Source organism: Leptodactylus fuscus, chromosome 1 (genome assembly GCF_031893055.1).
Source record: "Leptodactylus fuscus isolate aLepFus1 chromosome 1, aLepFus1.hap2, whole genome shotgun sequence".
In the NCBI taxonomy this organism is placed as follows: domain Eukaryota; kingdom Metazoa; phylum Chordata; class Amphibia; order Anura; family Leptodactylidae; genus Leptodactylus; species Leptodactylus fuscus.
In genome coordinates, this window is record NC_134265.1 from 52,762,269 (window position 1) to 52,781,203 (window position 18,935).

At 41.5% G+C, this 18,935-nt stretch overlaps 1 protein-coding gene across 1 annotated transcript; it reads left to right on the forward strand.

Moving 5' to 3' along the window:
• Window positions 1-8,956: 8,956 nt before the first annotated feature.
• S100Z (S100 calcium binding protein Z) lies at window positions 8,957-18,361 on the forward strand. The gene is made up of 3 exons (XM_075270819.1): window positions 8,957-9,041; window positions 9,276-9,431; window positions 18,086-18,361. The coding sequence occupies exons 2-3, from the start codon at window positions 9,291-9,293 to the stop codon at window positions 18,242-18,244; spliced, it is 300 nt and encodes a 99-aa protein (XP_075126920.1). The 5' UTR covers window positions 8,957-9,041; window positions 9,276-9,290; the 3' UTR covers window positions 18,245-18,361.
• The last annotated feature ends 574 nt before the right edge of the window (window positions 18,362-18,935 follow it).

The following is an 18,935-nucleotide window of genomic DNA, read 5'->3' on the forward strand; positions in this document are numbered from 1 at the left end:
ACAACCTGGGATGGATACATCAGTTTTATGGCTGGGGTTGAGGTGACCCAAGCGATTGATTAATTTTAACATTGTTATTTTGTGTTCTCCATTCATAGGAACATGTTCTGTACTTACCCTTGTTAGACTATATAATAGACTGGGCATTATAGGGTTTGTGATATAGGGTACGATTCTGGCTGCGATTGTGGCTCCCTAGATTCTGAAGTTAGTAACTGAGGGTGCATTGTTAGGGTTTATTGGGGTAAGTAAAAAATCCTTTCCCTTAATGTAAGCCCGGTGTCTACACCTCATATCCATCAATGACCAATCCCAGCATCTCAATTCAACTCTGTAGGTTATCTAGACCCATGGAAACATGTTCACAGTGGGACCCTGCATACACTATTATGCCCCATAGTGGCCCCTGCTCACAGTATTATGCCCCATAGTGGCCCCTGCACACAGTATTATGCCTCATAGTGGCCCCTGCACACAGTATTATTTCCCATAGTGACCCCTGCACACAGTATTATCCCCCATAGTGGACCCTGCACACAGTATTATGCCCCACCCCTGCACACAGTATTATGCCCCATAGTGGCCCCTGCACACAGTATTATGTCCCATAGTGACCCCTGCACACAGTATTATGTCCCATAGTGGTCCCTGCACACAGTATTATGTCCCATAGTGACCCCTGCACACAGTATTATGCCCCATAGTGGCCCCTGCACACAGTATTATGCCCCATAGTGGTCCCTGCACACAGTATTATGTCCCATAGTGCCCCCTGCACACACTATTATGCCCCATAGTGGCCCCTGCACACAGTATTATGTCCCATAGTGGCCCCTGCACACAGTATTATGCCCCATAGTGGCCCCTGCACACAGTATTATGTCCCATAGTGGCCCCTGCACACAGTATTATTCCCCATAGTGGCCCCTGCACACAGTATTATGCCCCATAGTGGTCCCTGCACACGCTATTATGCCCCATAGTGCCCCCTGCACACACTATTATGCCCTATAGTGGCCTCTACTACACAATACTATAACATCATGCGGTTTCTGTTCCTGCTTTGACTGCCGTGCCAATGTTCTTGTTTCCCTCATTTTGAGTATTGTCGCTGTTGAATTGGGCTCTGGGTGTGTACGTTATGTATTCCAGGTTGAGCATGGCATATTTTTATGCTTGGGTTTGTAAAGAATTATTATATTATTAAAAGTAAGTTTTTATATTTGTTGACCACTATTTGGATTATCATATGTCAAGAACTGAGAAGAATCTTAGACAAAGAAACAATGAGAAAAATATATTGATTTCTTTCATATCAGTGGATAAACTAAATGTTCTTAACCCTTTGTTATCAAGTTACTGGAAAAATATTGCATTTTCTCCACCTATTACATTCATTACATTACTATTTCTACTAAGACATTCAAGAAATATAAAGCAGAATGCCAATGTGAACCCACTCGTAGTGTATTTCCATCTTTACTGTATTGTATGACAGCAGTGTTGATGTTAACTTGCAAAAATCAATTTTTTCCCAAATCCCCAGCAGCTAAAACTGAGCGGCACGACTGACTGCCCCCTGAGCATACACCATGGTAGGAGGAGAGCCTCGGGGAGTTGGAATAGTCAAATCAGATCTGATATTATGTAGAGGACATTTACTGTATTCTTTCATTATACAATATTCCTAAGTATTATTTTGCAACATTTCTTTTTGGTTTTTGATGGATTTACGGAATGTTTCCTGGTGCAAATAAAAGAAAAAGAAAAAGTACTTTGGAATAAAACTACACTAAATACAAATAAAAAGGATGAAGAGTGAAAACTCTCCAAAAAGACCGGCCCCGTAATTCAGATCAGATTTCCTATGAGATTGAACATTTGTGACAAGTTAGAATGCCGAACAGCCAGACAGGATTCTTGTTAGAGGGATTGTCTTCTGTCCATATAGCCATCCATATTAGGGCATATGAATATAAGAGAGTAGGGGTCACCTATCTTTTTTTTATCTAGATTGTGAGCCCCATATAGGGATCAAAATGTACTTTTTTTTTTACCTATCACTATGTCTTTGCAGATCGGAAGGAAATCCACGCAAATACGAAGAGAACGTACAAAGTCCTTGCAGATGTTGTTCCTGGTGAGATTCGAACCCAGGACTTCAGCACTGTAAGGCTGCAGTGCCAACCACTGAGCCACCATGTTGCCCCTGGTGTCACCTATCTTTTTGATAAGTAAAGTTTCCAGAAGTTGCACCCCAAATAATCAAACACTTACCATTTCAGAAATGTAGATCCAGAACAGATAAAAAATCCAGTGCCAAGTGCAATAGAGCGTAATACTATTACATATACAAACACATGTAGCCTTAACATGCAGGTGTAAGCTCACCTTAAAGGGTTGTGGTATGTGGTGGTATGGGCTTCAGCAGGTGGGCGCCAGGAGAGGAGGTGGTAGAAACTATCACACGTTAGATAAGCATAGTATTAAAAAAAATGGGGATTGGGACCCCAATAAAGGAAGACAGGCAGTGTTGGCCCAATAAGGTATTTTATTGAGGGCAAAAATATGCAATGTATTTTGGGGAGCAGTCCCTTTATAAAGGGTCTGCACGCTGAAACATGTTGAATGTTTTTGACTTGAATAAACTACCTCATTGGACAGAGCTGTTTGTCTTCCTCTATTGGGATCCCAATTCCCATTTTTTGGATTACTCTGCATCACAAATGTGGGAAGCAGCGGACTGGACTTTGGTTGGGATCCTGACGAAGAATGAGCATCTCATGTCCCCATTTATATAGCAGGTCCTTCTCTATCACACCCCTTTAGCAAACAGACAAGTTAGGGCAGTACTAATGGCATTGCTATACCACGAGACTGGTCAAATACACAGGCATCAATGTCACACGTGGTAGTGTCATAAAAAAATATCAATGTTAGTTGAGCATTATTTATATAGGTACTACATTACAATATAATATAAGCACTATATGGCAGTATAATATGGGCTGCATTTACAGTATTATTTCAGCACTATGACATGACTATGATATGGATATTCTCTGGTGTTATTATAGTGATGCTCTCTGGCACTACATGGCAGTTTTATACACTTTTACGTCTATATGGTACAATCTAGTTATTGTATGGGCTGTAATATTTCAGCAATATGATGCTAGTACTATATTAGTTTTCATGAACATTTTATGATATAACCTTGTAAGGAGTAAGTATAGCACATTGACTAGACGGGGAGTTCTGCAGTCTTGGTGCCTACGGCTATATGCACTCACTGTAAATAATCTCCTGTATGTGTATATATAGTCTCTAGAGTCCAGAGTCTCTAGCTTGGTGTCATGTTCCAAGATTATTCTAACCAGAAGGTACAGTGAATTTCCACCATGACACGGCTTGAGACAGGTGGCAGTCAGTTCTCCATACAACATATGGGACTGAGTTATCCCAGATTTCCTCTGTCACTATCATATGCAATATATTCACATGACTAAGCAGACAGGTAATGTATACATACAGGTGCAGCCTGCTGCTAAGTTACATCACCAAACCCCGCACAGACTAATCCATCTTTGCAAATCCCAACGGAATACAAATCCATGACAAGAGCAACCGTCTGTAACACCGGATCATTCAGAAACCATTGTTCTTTCATCCGTACTAATAGTAGCCCCGGGAAGCACAAGCCGAAATGGCGTGAAAAAGCTAAGGTGTAATAATAATAATGATACTAAAGCCTGATTTGCACAAGACTTTTTGGGCCATATTTGTTGCTGTTTTTAATGCATTAGCCAATAAATGCAATTTTTGTTAATGTTACACTATATGGAGAGCCTATAGACGATGTATGACACTGTATGGCTAGGAAGTGTGATACGTTACAGCCTTCTGTACCAGGTATCAGCCAGAGAGTCCTGGCTGCAGAAATCATGGGGCCCCCATAGCAAAAGAAAAAAGGGTAAAGAAAGGCAATGGCTGTACAAATAATCTATTGTCGATTGATATTTTTAAGCAAATGTATGTCAAGAATAGAAACTAAAACAATGACAACAATTGTGCTCTTACCTCTGCCTACAGTGTCTAGATTTTTCTCTGCAGTCCCCTTATATGACTATATACTGTAGAATGTACCATAAATCTTAGTAAATAGAGCAGAGAGGAAGGATTTACGATGGAATTCCGGGTATCAAAAGAGATCAAAGTGATGTAACAGAGATCTGCTGGGATTGCTCCTTCCACGAGCGTTGCAGCAATTGCCTACCCTAATGGTAGGTCCGCCATTGCCTAGCCCCATTGCACCATGCATGGGCTGAGGGAACGATACAAAATATCCAGAGCGCTATAACCTATGGTTCTATGGTTTTAGATATTGGATTGTGGAAAATGCCCGATTGAGGAATAGTTGATCATTGGGGTGCTGATAGTGGTAACCCCCTATTTAATATTAAGTATGCCAAATATATGTATATAATATGTGACTTGTGGGTAATAAACAATTTTTATAATATACAGTATATTGTATTTTTTACAGTAAGGAAGATCAAATGGACAGGGCTGCAAATGCTTCAGCAAATAATTGCTCACAAGCTGTATTTTGCCATAAGCATATACTATGATAGGAAGAACAGGACAGGGACACTACAGCTCATATCATAAGTGGGGACCCTGCACTCTCACAGTCCTTTTCTTCTTTTACAGGCACAGAAAACATGAGGTCAAAACCTGTCAAAATAAAATAAGAAAAAAAAATTATATATATACTGTATATCCTACTAATATTATAAATGTGAACGTTTGTGTGTTTGGATATTTGTTCCTCAATTACGCAAAAACGGCTGAATGGATTTGAATGAAATTTGGCACATAGATAGTTTGTAACCTGGATTAACACATAGGCTACTGTTTATCCCTGTAAATTACATGGCTTTATGACTTATGAATTTATGTTCACATGCTCTATTACACTGCACTTGGAGTAGCTGTATCTCAGGCCCCAGGGCTGTTATCTCTCTGTGTAAACACACACTGACCCTCAGTGTGTATATACATTTGCATATTATCTGCGCCAGTGCTGACACACTAACATGGGCAATCACCTTTAATCCAAATTGGCAGTTTGTCAATTTTAAACATGCCGGGAAAAAGAAAATCTAATTTGTCGCAAACAATGAGCGCTATGAAGGTAGCCAGAAGTCACAGATTTTTCCTCAAGCGGAGCTGACGGGGATCATCGGCGACAACAACACATGCATTATATGGCGTCCCAGAGAGGTGCTGAGATGCCAGAACAATTACAGACACGGTGCGAAGAACAACTTCAGTGCCAGACCAACTTCAGAGCTACCGAAATGCTGGAGCATGCGGATCATCAACACCAACAACATGATCATTATATGGCTTCCCAGTGAGCGGCTACGATGCCAGGACAATCACGGGCAAAGCGCCAGGAACTAATTCAGCGACAGGCCAGCTTGAGATCTGCCAAAACACTCCAACAACCCGCATATGGAGTTGCTGGCAGAGGCTAGTATACATATATATATATATATATCATAATGGGCCACATTTATTAATGCATGGATGGTGAGAATCCAGTTTGTGCCTTGTACCACTTTAGGTTTCACATATCAAGGATTTTCCTTATAACAGTGAACTATATCTGGCACACTAAATAAAGGGGGTCTCTAAAAAAAAAATAAAAAAAATAAAGTGAAACAAAGTCAAAGTATTGCAGCATATTGTAAACCATATGGCCATGTCCAGCCTTGTGATATGTGCTATAATAGATTACGACTGAGTCTAAATCTGTACAGGAATATTCTGTTTTTACTTGGATACTCCCTGGGCGCTTCTTTTTTAGTAACAGAATCACTTGGGGATAAAGCGATTTCGCCTTGATTATTACAAAGGGAATTAATCCACGATCAGCTCATCATGTTACAACCAGTCTATGCATTAACCCTTGGCCATGAAGGATTACCAAGTTTCCATAGTAGACAGGTTATGTAATATCTGATGCAGCTCTGGAGCAGTATACAGTTCACATTGATGTCGCGGATTACCAGTACACTGCCAACATTGACAAACTACTACCAGATATACTATAAATGTTTAAAAAATTGGACGGGTGTTCGGTGGGTCACGTCACTCATAAAAGCATTGGGAAAAAATTCTATAGAACCATTTAAAAGGTTCTACATCAGCTTGGGGAGAATATATTACCTACTGTAGTCACTGGCAGGAGACATTTTTTATGAAGTGTGGCCCTACATGGCGTAAATGTCGTAGTTTGGCCGCAGCAGAAAGGCCGCTGCAAAAAAACGTGGAATTTTATAGTCTGAAAAGTGAATGGAATTCATTCCTTTTAAGCTAGTTTTTCGTGTATAATGGGGACAGGGGTGATTTAAAGCTTTTTATTTTTGTATTATATTATATATAACGTGAGTATGTGCTCATTCCCGTTTATAAGCTCCTGCTCTCAGAATTTACAATAAATTTAAAAAGTTTTTTTTTAGTTATATATGCAACAAAGTCACCAAACAATGTTCACAAATTGCACCACTCAGGCAAAAGAGTGACATCAAAAATGACCCTCATGTTATAGATCCCCTTAGATTAGAGACATAAAGAAGCAGCAGATTTCTCATCCAGCATCAGCCACTGTGATAAATCTGGAGCATTTTAAACTGTCTAGTCTAAATCTTAGGCAGGATTAGTAAATTTGCAAAAGAGCATATTCAGTATCCAAGACTGTGTCACATGCGGCAACCACCTGGGGATCCATTTTAAATGCAATCTGTATAAAAAAAAGTTAAAAGGATAGTTTTGTTCAGTAAACCAATGTTCCAATGCTAGGTTAGGGAAAAGATTCAATATTATATAACTTGTCTTTATTGACATCCTTACTCTTTCTATGCTTAGGAGTCCAGTGGGCGGTTCTATTCAGTTACTGACAGCCTGTTTTCTATGATTTTACACAGCTAGCTGTCAGTCACTAAGCAGAACCGCCTACTGGACTCCAAAGCATAGAAAGAGCCTGGACTGAAGAAGGGTTTCCAGGGCACTCCCTGCTACTACTCTCCCATGTCACAGCGTTTCAGGGTGCCCTTGGTGTTAGGTGTGAATGAATATGTCCTGTTCTTACACTCCGAATACATAGTACCCTTAATACTGGTAGTGATCTGCAATTAAAGCCACATTGGATTTACCTCCTATAACAAAGTGAAGCTAAATACTGTACATTGGTATTGATTGCATCATTTCCTGCAATCTACCTCATCCATCTACTATAGTAGTGATCTTGATCGATCATGTATTTGACAGAAATCTTATTAATTCCATATATTGACCCATTGTGATGCTCATCGGTAATTAAAATTGTTCACACAACCGCCCGACATGTTTCTAATGGAATCCTCTGGGGTACATTGACTGCAATAAGCGATGTCTAGAATGTCGGAACATTTAAGCCCAAACTAGATGCGCCACATTGCACCAGAGATGCCCCACATTGCACCAGAGATGCCCCACATTGCACCAGAGATGCGCCACATTGGACCAGAGATGCGCCACATTGCACCAGAGATGCCCCACATTGCACCAGAGATGCCCCACATTGCACCAGAGATGCCCCACATTGCACCAGAGATGCTCCACATTGCACCAGAGATGCCCCACATTGCACCAGAGATGCCCCACATTGTACCAGAGATGCCCCACATTGCACCAGAGATGCTCCACATTGCACCAGAGATGCTCCACATTGCACCAGAGATGCCCCACATTGCACCAGAGATGCGCCACATTGGACCAGAGATGCGCCACATTGCACCAGAGATGCCCCACATTGCACCAGAGATGCCCCACATTGCACCAGAGATGCCCCACATTGCACCAGAGATGTCCCACATTGCACCAGAGATGCTCCACATTGCACCAGAGATGCTCCACATTGCACCAGAGATGCCCCACATTGCACCAGAGATGCGCCACATTGCACCAGAGATGCTCCACATTGCAGCAGAGATGCCCCACATTGCACCAGAGATGCGCCACATTTCACCAGAGATGCCCCACATTGCACCAGAGATGCCCCACATTGCACCAGATATGCGCCACATTGCACCAGAGATGCCCCACATTGCACCAGAGATGCCCCACATTGCACCCTTCAATGACAACTGATTGAATCTTTTCCCACAAGGCTATATATCAATGTGCTCAGCTTCTCCCTGTGTATAACATGCTGCCTGCAGATTAGACATCATTTTCATGATGATAGTTTCCATTTTAGAATGTTTGCCTTTGTTTTCCTCGCCATTATATAGGGAAATCACTACTCTTAGGTTTAATCATTGTTTCCTGTACAGAGTACATAATTATCTGGGTCGTCTTTCGACTACATACTATATACATACAGAATTTATACATATTACATACTACATAGTCCATATTATATGTATTATAGTACATAATGAGATGAACAAATTAATATTTTACAAAAAAAAAAACCTATAAAAGTTTTCTTTGCAGTATTGTTCAATGTTTTACAAGAAAAGTACAATGATAGATGATTCTGTATGTGCACCTCCTCCCTCTACATGAGCCCTCCCTGGAGGAAAGCACCATCATTTAAGCAATAACAATGTATTCCCTTCTTCCTCGGGTTTATTTTTGGACTTTTTCCTCTACCCGAGCTTCCTAGCAACTAATTGCCATAACTTCCTATGTGCTTTAATGAGCAGATGTACAGACTCCTCCCCGCCCGGCACTACGAGCAGTCATAGGTATGCTGGCTACGCACGGTATACAAATATTCAGGTGATGAAAGCTCTCTATGCCGACAACCAATCAGTGCTTGGTGATGACTGACGCAGGCTACTCACCTGTCCTCATTGGTGATCTAGGAGATTTTACATTTTGGGAATACCTGCGGATAGCAGGATGTTATGTATAAATAAGCCAGCGACGGACGATTCTTTACCTGTTCATCTTCTTTCCATCTTTATCTTGCTGCAGATACCCAGGTATGAGGATTGCTCTCTGCTTTTTTACTCTGCTCTTCTATTGCACCTATTGAAAGCTTCTGAAATTCTCCGCAGGTGGAGCAGCATTTAATACCTGGCGCCTTGTTTTTATGTATTTCCTGATCATTTCTATTACTTTTCCAACGTTTATTGGTCAGTAGAAGAATCTTTTCAATGTGAAGAAACCAAGGTTAACCCTTAAGTCCTTAATCATTTCTTTTTAACCCCTTCCAGACGCTCATCTTCATCATGCCTACCCAGCTGGAAGGTGCCATGGATACCATGATCCGGATCTTTCACCATTATTCCGGTAAAGAAGGTGACAAGTACAAGCTGAACAAAGGAGAACTGAAGCAACTCTTGCAGAGTGAGCTGACCGACTTCCTTGCTGTAAGTATTCAAGACAATACTTAATTCTGTATAAGTGTATTAAAGGGGCAAATGTTTTGCCACAAGAACGCTGATCTTAGGCTCTGTTCACATACAGAATCTAATAGAGTATTTGATGAAGGTGTGAACATAGGCTAAGTTACAGTATGTGAATGGCACAAGTGTATAAGGATAGTCTAAGAATTATTTATAGTATCTGCCTATATGGACAAGATGTAATTTTACTGAGATAGCCCATAATATTAGGGCATGAAACTGATTTTGACACAATATATATCAGGGGAAACCTCCTATAACAGGGGTCAGCAATATTCGGCTCTCCAGCTGCTGTGAAACTACAACTCCCAACCTGCTCCATTCACTTTCATGGGAGTTCCAAGAACAGCAGAGCAAGTATGCATGCTGGGAGTTGTAGTTTTACAACAGATGGATTGTCAAAGGTTCCCTACCCCTGTCCTATAATGACAATAGCATATCACATCTGGTGCCGCAACAGTGGTGATCTCACCAGAGACATTGCTGGCATACCATTAGCTTTATCTATGGATATTTACTCCAATGGTCATCACACAAATATGCCATGTATAGTCCTGAGTGGTTGAAGAATGGCTGGAATGTTATACAGTAGTACATGAGCTTAATGTATACTGTATATTTGCATAGTCTTTATAAAATGCAAGGGCTCACCATATCTATTCAGGTGCAAACCAGTCCTTTCAATGTTATGTTCACAAGTGGCCGATATTCGTCCCATAAGTCTAGGTGAGGTTTAGATGTATGGAATGGAATTTTTTTTGCAACAAATCAGCCATTTATGTAAATGAAAAGTCTAATTGTATTTGCAGTTTTCCCAGCAAACTCAGATGTTAACTCTATTTGCCATAGTATAACTTGCAACTTGTGGCTCTCTGGCTATGGTGCTGCAGGTTGTCAGGGCATGCTGGGACCTGTAGTATCATCACAGCTGGAGAAATACAGATTGGAGATCATTGTTGTAGTGGACAGGGGATGCTATAACACAAACAGACAAATGTGGCTGTTTACGTGAAAAGGGCCCAGATCGTCGATACTAATTATAGAGAAAATAGTCCAAAACATATTTGAGTAAAAAAATCACAATTTTGTTTTATGCAAAAATTTTATTTAAAAATATGTCAATTGTGCTTTCAATAAAACATTTTTTGCTGTTTCGGACAATGTTACACCATAACCGTTACAATGATACCAAGAACTCCATATCGACAGTGTGGGCCCTTTTCACATAAACAGCCACAAATAGATAAAAGAAGCAGAAGCTCTCCAGATTGTTGTACTGCTGCTCCTTCTTTTGGATGTGTGTAAAATATGTATAAGTAATGCTGGGTTCACACCAGCGTCTGGTCTCCGTTATCAGGTTTCCGTCTTCTGCATGCAGAAGACTGAAACCTGTCATGCTGAGTGAGTGTTTTATGCTCTGCGCAGCGAAACCGTTTTTTTTAAACCAAACACAGAGTATTGCATGTCCGACTCTGTGTCCGTTAAAAAAAAAAAAATGGTTTTGCTGCGGAGAGCATAAAACGCTCACCGGCGCTCACGGCTGAACACTTTTCAAACCCATTCAAATGAATGGGTTTGAAAGATGCCGGCAGGTTTCCATCTCCTGCCCTGTTTTGTGCAGGAAACGGAAACCTGCAGAATGGAGACCCGGACGCAGATGTGAATGAGCCTTCAATGGCTACCCCCACTACTATTGTCTTGGTATATATTTTAAACGGTGTTCACACTACTGCCGCTGTCCGCCCTGGGATTTCCGTCGTAAACCCCGAGGAAACTGGACAGGAGACGGCTTGTCGGCGGTCAGCTTTAAAATCCATTCATTTGCAAGGGTTTTTAAAGGTGACCACCGGTGTCCTTCTGCAGCCTCTCTGCCTGGATTCCTTTTTTTTTTTTTTTTTTTTTTTCCGCATGGACGCAAAGTTTTGCATGTTCAATTTTATGTCCGTGCAAAAAAAAAAAAAAAAATTCTTCCAGGCGGAGAGGTCACATACAGACACCAGCGGTCACCTTTAAAACCCATGTAAGTGAATGGGTTTTAGGCTCCGTTGCCACAGAGTAACACGCTGCTCATTTAGACACATAAACACGCGTCAGAGCGAGGTGCTTCAAAACAGATACCACTGACTTCAATGGGTGCCGACTTACGCGCGCTACACATTGAAATCAATGGGTTATTAAGCCTCCCATTGATTTCAATGTGTAGCGCGCGTATGCCGGCACCCATTGAAATCAATGGGATCTGTTTTGAAGTGCCTCATTCTAACACGTGTTTACATGTCTAAATGAGCGGCACATTACTCCGTAGGAACACAGCCTTAAAGCTGACCGCTGGCAAGCTGTCCCCTATCCAGTTTCCCCGGGGTTTACGATGGAAACCCTGGGGCAGACAGCGGCGATAGTGTGAACCCAGCCTTACTGCACCACGAATTGAAGATTTACTTTGATTTCATTAATATTAAAGGGATTGTCCAGTTTCAACAAACAAATATTATTTGTATAATAAAAAGTTGTACAATTGTCCAATATATCAATTCCTCACAGCTTTCTAGATCTCTGCTTGCTGTCATCCATTGTTTACTTCCAGTGGATAAAAATCAGTCCATGGTCATGTGATGTACAATCCGTGGTCATGTGATGGACAGTCCATGGTCATGTGATATACAGTCCGTGGGCATGTGATGGACATACAGTACATGTTTATGGCTCGTTACAGTCATAGCACAGTACTCATATCGTTGTCTTGAAACGGGCTGTGCACCTGTGTGTCCATCACATGACCACGGACTGTCCATCACATGACCACGGACTGTCCATCACATGACTATAGACTGATTTTTATCCACTGTATGTAAACAATGGATGACAGTAAGCAGAGATCTAGACAACTAGGAGGGATTGATACAGAAAGTATATTGGAGAATTGTAGAAATTTTCATTATTATTATTATATATAAAGTATTGGCTGAAACTGGACAATCCTTTTACCTTACAATGTCTGTATTAATATTTGGTCAGTTTGGTCAAAGTGGTATATTTGAAGGGGAACCCTAAAGCTGAAAAAGCTGTAAAATCCAGTATTTGAAAGGGAAAAATCTTGGTGGATTAGATCACTTTATTTCAATATTCTTTAATATTACAATTTGCATGTGGGTTTTTGGGTTGAGGAGGTGCAGGCTATGTGCAGTACAGTGTAGCAGGTTTATCCTTGCACGACACACTTTGCATAGTGCTGTTTATTTTCATTTGCACCGCTGTCACCTAAGACGACACAGTCACCGCATGCAAATTCCTTCGGCTTCAATCCTTGTCTCATATGCAATGCAATGAAGGTTTGAATACACTTTATATCAGCGCTGACAAACATTTCCTCGGGCCAGGTCTGCACCATATGTACATCCTCAGCTGCTTCAGAGCCTCTTGAGATATAAAGATGTCAATTACTATATCTTGCAGCAGAACAATTATTCCCATAGCGCATTCAGCATAGTATATGTAACTAAGATCTGCAATACCTTGCTTGTAGCGTTTATTTGTATCTATTGTACGGAACAATAACTTAGCTATTGATCTGTGAATAGAACTTTCCATTACTCATTGAGCAGGGCTCATGTTTTCTGACAACATTTACTCATGAGTCATTCTCACTAGCGGCTCATTCATTACTAAGCATTGACGTGAATTGATTTGCACCACAAATTAATTGCCTTTTAGCCATAGTATTATGTTTTGGAAATAAAGGACAGCTAGTGCGGAACAGAAATAGTAATAGTAGCTTTCCTAGATCATTTTTTTATTGTACGCTCTCAGATGGCTGTAACATGGTGACTGGTTTGCACCTGTATTACAGACACAACACCTGGAGTCCCTGCAGCTCACCAGAAGCCGGGCTATAGCACCATAGGCTTCTATAGTCTTCACACGCACATTTATTGGATTTCTGTTTACTGTGGGTAATATTTTCCATGTATACCCCAAGCATTAAGGCTTTCATAGGTGAATTTATTGCACCAGTCTATATGATATAAGGGCCAATTCAGATGGCTGTGTCCCACTGTTCTTGGATTACTTGGTCAAACCAAACTCACTGTATTATATCTATAGTGTAGCAACTTCCAGCCAAACTGCGGCTTTACTGTCTTTTACTTGTAGTATCATTGAGGTATGGGACAATAAACCAGCTGATGGGCTAAAACTCACAGCATCATACACTATGATCCTCATCTTACAGCACTATACAATGAGTTCAGTTCAGCTGAGCTATGGGCAACCTAAGACATGTGGCTGTGTTCCCCAGAGAGAACATCACTGTCTAAATTGACCCTAAGACCAGGGACAAATGGGGTTATTTTGCATTGGATTTGCTGTTTTGGCATTGCCAGTGTCTATCCTGCTGCAAAGTAAATTACAAGTGTAGTAGATTGGATTTAGGTTGAGGTCCCATGTACCATCCCACAAAAAAACGCTGCTAACAGAACTGGCATTGCAGCCCATTGCAACTTTTCGCGCAGCGCTTTTCACAGAAAGTCCACAGACATTTCCTCTGTGGACTTTCTGTTTTCATTATACCAACAGGGAAACCGCCAGTGTTTCCATAGAAATAATGGACATGTGATTTCAAATACAACGATTTTGGAAATTGAAGTGTGTCCACAGCGCATATCTTTCATAGCAGTATTATATACTGAATACACTAAATTCAGAGCACTGTCCACTTTGCCAGTATGTACCGGGTCCCATGGATATCAGTGCCCTTAGTTTCGGTACCGATATCCCTCCACTGTCAGAAAGGCGGACCTTATAGCCTAGCATCATAGCTGGCCTGTGAGAAAATCTTTCCCTGACAATACTAGTTTATTAAAGGGGCTCTATCGTTGGGAAAAGTCATTTTTAGCTAAGCACATATTTGCATAGCCTTTAGAAAGTCTATTCCACACCTACCTTTTGTATGTAAATCACCTCAGTAGTTTTTGAATAAGTCCATTTTTATTCATGTGCTAATTAGCCTTCACCATGCACTGGAAGTGTTTGTGATCACACTTTGCTATTCTCTAGAGCAGAGAGATGAGCCAGCGGCACAGCAGCCTCTCTGTTCTCACACACATAGAGAAGAGCAGAGTGTGATCACAGACACTTCCGGTGCACGGAGAAGGCTAATTAGCACATGAATAAAAATGGACTTATTCAAAAACTACTGAGGCAATTTACATACAAAAGGTACCTGTGGAATAGCCTTTCTAAAGCCTATGCAAGGATGTGCTTAGCTAAAAATGACTTCTCCCAATGATAGAGCCCCTTTAAAGAGTGCAATGATGCAAGGCTGCAAGGCCTGTCCTTCTGACAGTGGAGTGATCTGAAGCATCGGAGTGACCGAAACTAATGGCACCAATATCTCTGCCACCCTGGCACATACTGCATACCTCCCAACCGTCCTGGATTCAGCAAGAGAGTCCTGGATTCCAGGTCCTGTCTCGCAGTCTCGGTCGGCAGGAGGTATGTCTCAGGTCCAACTCAGGCCCGGTTCACATCTGCGTTCGGCATTCCGATCGGGGAGTCTGCATGGGAACCCCCAAACGGAATACCGAACACATTGTCAAGTGGTGAGCAATGAAAGCACATGGACTCCATAGACTATAATGAGGTCCGTGTCTTTTCCGCACAGTAGATAATGAGCTCACCGCTTGTCAATGTGTTCAGTATTCCGTTCGGGGTGGTCCCCATGTGGACTCCCTGAACGGTATACTGAACGTAGATGTGAACCGGGCCTGATGGAGGTGGGACAAACTGGGGGGGAGGCATATGAAGGGGGCATTAAACTGGGAGGGCATATGAGGAGGACATTAAACTTTTGGGGCAGATGGAGGGGGCACTAAACCAGGAGCAACTGGAGGTGGACATTAAACTGGGGGGTAGCTGGAGGAGGACAATATAAGGGGGAGAAACAAGAAGAGGACATTAAACTGGGGGCAGCTGGAGGGGGACATTAATGCCCCTGTTTAATGTCCCCCTCCAGCTGCCCCCAGATTAATGTTCCCCTCTAGTTTTCCCCAGTTTAGTGTTCTTAATAAGATTAGGGTGACTGTAGGAGCATTATACTGTGTGAGGAGCAGAAATAGAAATGCACATAATAAGTTTAGAAGTGGGTGGAGCTAAATTTGTCATAGCGCACATACCGCACTGCACAATTTGTCCCTGTTTCTGTCCTTTGAAAGTTGGGAGGTATGCATAATGTTAGGCCGGGGCCCCACGGGCCGGAAACACTGCGATTTTCCGCTGCAGGAAAAAATACAGTGTTATACAGTAACTGCAAAGTGGATGGGATTCATGTGGATTCAAGCGTGGACACACTGCGATTTCCAAAACCGGCAGCTTTCCCGTAGATATAATTGTAACAGAAAGTCCACAGAGGAAAACTTAGCGAACTTTCTGTTTAAAGCGCTGCAGGAAGAACCACAATGCGTTCCTGCCGCAGCTTTTCCTACAGCGCATTAGTGTTACAGATCGTCCCGTGGGGCCTTAGCCTCAGCTAACAAAGCTGTGATTTATATAATACCATCCATCTCAGCATGTCAATTTATTGCAGTGGTTTGGGCGGGGTTTTCAATTTTTGCAATATAGACAGTAAGGGTCCATTCACACAGAGGAGAATGGTGAGGAATTTGGTGTGGAATTTCAGCGCTTAAAAAAAACCTCCCATTGACTCCAATGGGTTCCTTGTAGAAAAAGGAACCCATTGAAGTCAAAGGCTGGGGCCCCACGGGATGTAAATGCAGCAATTTGCCTGCAGTGGAGACGCTGCGGGAAAAATCGTGGCGTTGTACAGTGCAGACACAGTGGATGGGATTCATGCGAATCCCATCCCCACTTTGCGGAAAAGATTGCAGTGCGGATACGCCGCAATTTGCAAAGCCGTTTCCAGCTCTGCAAATCGCAGCATGTCAATTATATCTACGGAAACGCCGGCGGCGTTCCCGTAGATATAATGTTAAGAGAAAGTCCGCAGAGGAAAACTCTGTGAACTTTCTGTTGAAAGTGCTGCGGAAAGGACCGCAGTGTGTTCACGCCGCGGTTCTTTCCGCAGCACTTTAGCGCTGCGTTTACGCCCAGGGGGGCCTTAGCCAAAGGGAGGTTTTTTTTCTCAGTGCTCAAATTCCGCACCAAATTCCTCACCATTTTCCTCCGTGTGAATGGACCCTAAAGATGTCCAGTCATGCTTGATGGCCCAAGTCTTGGAATCCCTGCCGATCAGCTGTATGAAGGGAAAGCAGCACTAGACAAGCAATGCAATGTTTTTATTGTTACATTGTTCTCTACATTTTCTGCTATGCATTTAATAGCTGTTGTGCTGGCTACTGTGACTTTGTCCCATTTCAGTGAATGTATGGTGCGATGGTAGATGCCCCCTTAAAATGCCTAATTCCCTGTGGTAAGTCATGCCCTCACCAATCTGAAATTGATGGCCAAACCTAAGGATAGATCAATTTTGGAAAAGTTAACAAAATTTTGGAAAGTTATTAAATCCTGATTCTTGACTATGTCCAGTCACCACTGGGGGCATGGCTGCTTATGGTACTTTACATTTTTTAAGTCTTTTTGGTCAACGTAGAAGCAGCGTGCCGTCATCCTCTATATAGAACCCCCAATTGGAGGCTTCAGGTGGCCAGAATTTTAATTGTTAAGTAGATGGAAAAAAGACATGCGCTACACCCTAATATTATACATTTATCTATGTCAGCAAAATTAACAAAAATTAACTAGAGCTTCATAGTATACATTTTGATGAAGGTACATAAGCCCACTAGCCACTTCATTGCGACCTACGCTACTGGGTGAAGTGCCTCTGGGTGACTGCCACCACCACAGTGCAGTGGCCACAAAGGGAGTGACGCAGCAGACTAAACCCCCAAAAGTGGCCAGTGGGCTTGTAGACCTTGATCAAAGTATACTTAGAACCTCATTAATTTTTGTAGATTTTGCTGAGATGCAATGTATAATATTGGATAAATATGGGATAAAATTGGAGTTCTGGCCCCGTCTTTGTTTCTAAAATGCTAAGGCATTCCAGCCTGATATTACTTATTTCACTGGATATGTGATAAGTTCTAAATTAGTGGGTGTCCGACAACTGGAACCTCAATAATTGCCAAAATGGGGGGCCCTAACCATCAATGGCACTGATAGAAACAGTGTAGTGGTGTTTTGGTGAGTGCCATAGAGCTGTATGGTACGTACTCGACTCATTGAGCTTCTCCTAGACATGAACTTGTTATATTAGTGTCCAGCAGAACCAATTCTACTGATAGGTGGGGGCAAAGCAGTCAGACCGAAATCGATCTTGCATTTGTTACCTATCTCATGTATAAGTGAAAAACACTCCAATGATATTTATATTTATACTTGTATAAGGGCATAGGAGCTTTTAACAGAAAGACTGAGGTCCAAACACTATATACAGGGTACTAGAGTACTAGAGAATCACATATAGAATGGGCCCTAGGAACCTCAGTCCGACACTTTTGGGTGCTCACATCAAGTACATTATACTGTAACTCAGTCACTTGTGTTATATATATATATATATATATATATATATATATTTGTTTTTACATTTTTTTTTTTAGTGCCAAAAAGATCCACAGTTGGTCGACAAGATCATGAACGATCTGGACTCCAATAAAGACAACGAAGTTGATTTCAATGAATTTGTCGTACTGGTGGCCGCCCTGACCGTGGCATGCAATGACTTCTTTGAAGAACAGCTGAGAAAAAAGGGAAAATAAATAATGTCCAGGCGTTAATATGATAAATCCCGCAGGCAGCGATTGTCAAAGTGTAACCTAGAAAGCATCAGCATTATGGATACACCATGTTAATAACTGTGACATAATAAATATTGGATAAAGTTATTTTGTCTTTGTGGTTAATTCATTAGCTAGAAAATTTTGTAAAATTCTGGCATGTACCTTATATGAATAGCACATAGGCCATATAATATTTTACTGCTCTAGCCAGACTTTTCTGGTGTAAATACATAAAAATATTGCACTCAACCCCAACATCTTATTTTTTATGTATTTACACCAGAAAACTTTTTTTTTTAAAGTCGCCTCCAATTTTCACATAATTGTATTGAGGAATGAGTGCCTACACTTATCCAACTAGAAAAAGTGTCACCAAAATCTGCCTGGTCATATTGGCCATATTTTCCTACATCACATACACTGTCTATCAATAAGTATCTGGACCTCTGTGGTAGAACAGAAAAACACAATTTCTTCATATTGAATAGTTGGTAGAGCCCAGCAGATACTTCCTTATGGATGGGATTGATGGACACAATACTCCCGGATGCCTGGTGAAACTCCTGGTGTACAGTCCTATGAAAAAGTTTGGGCACCCCTATTAATCTGAATCATTTTTAGTTCTAAATATTTTGGTGTTTGCAGCAGCCATTTCAGTTTTATATATCTA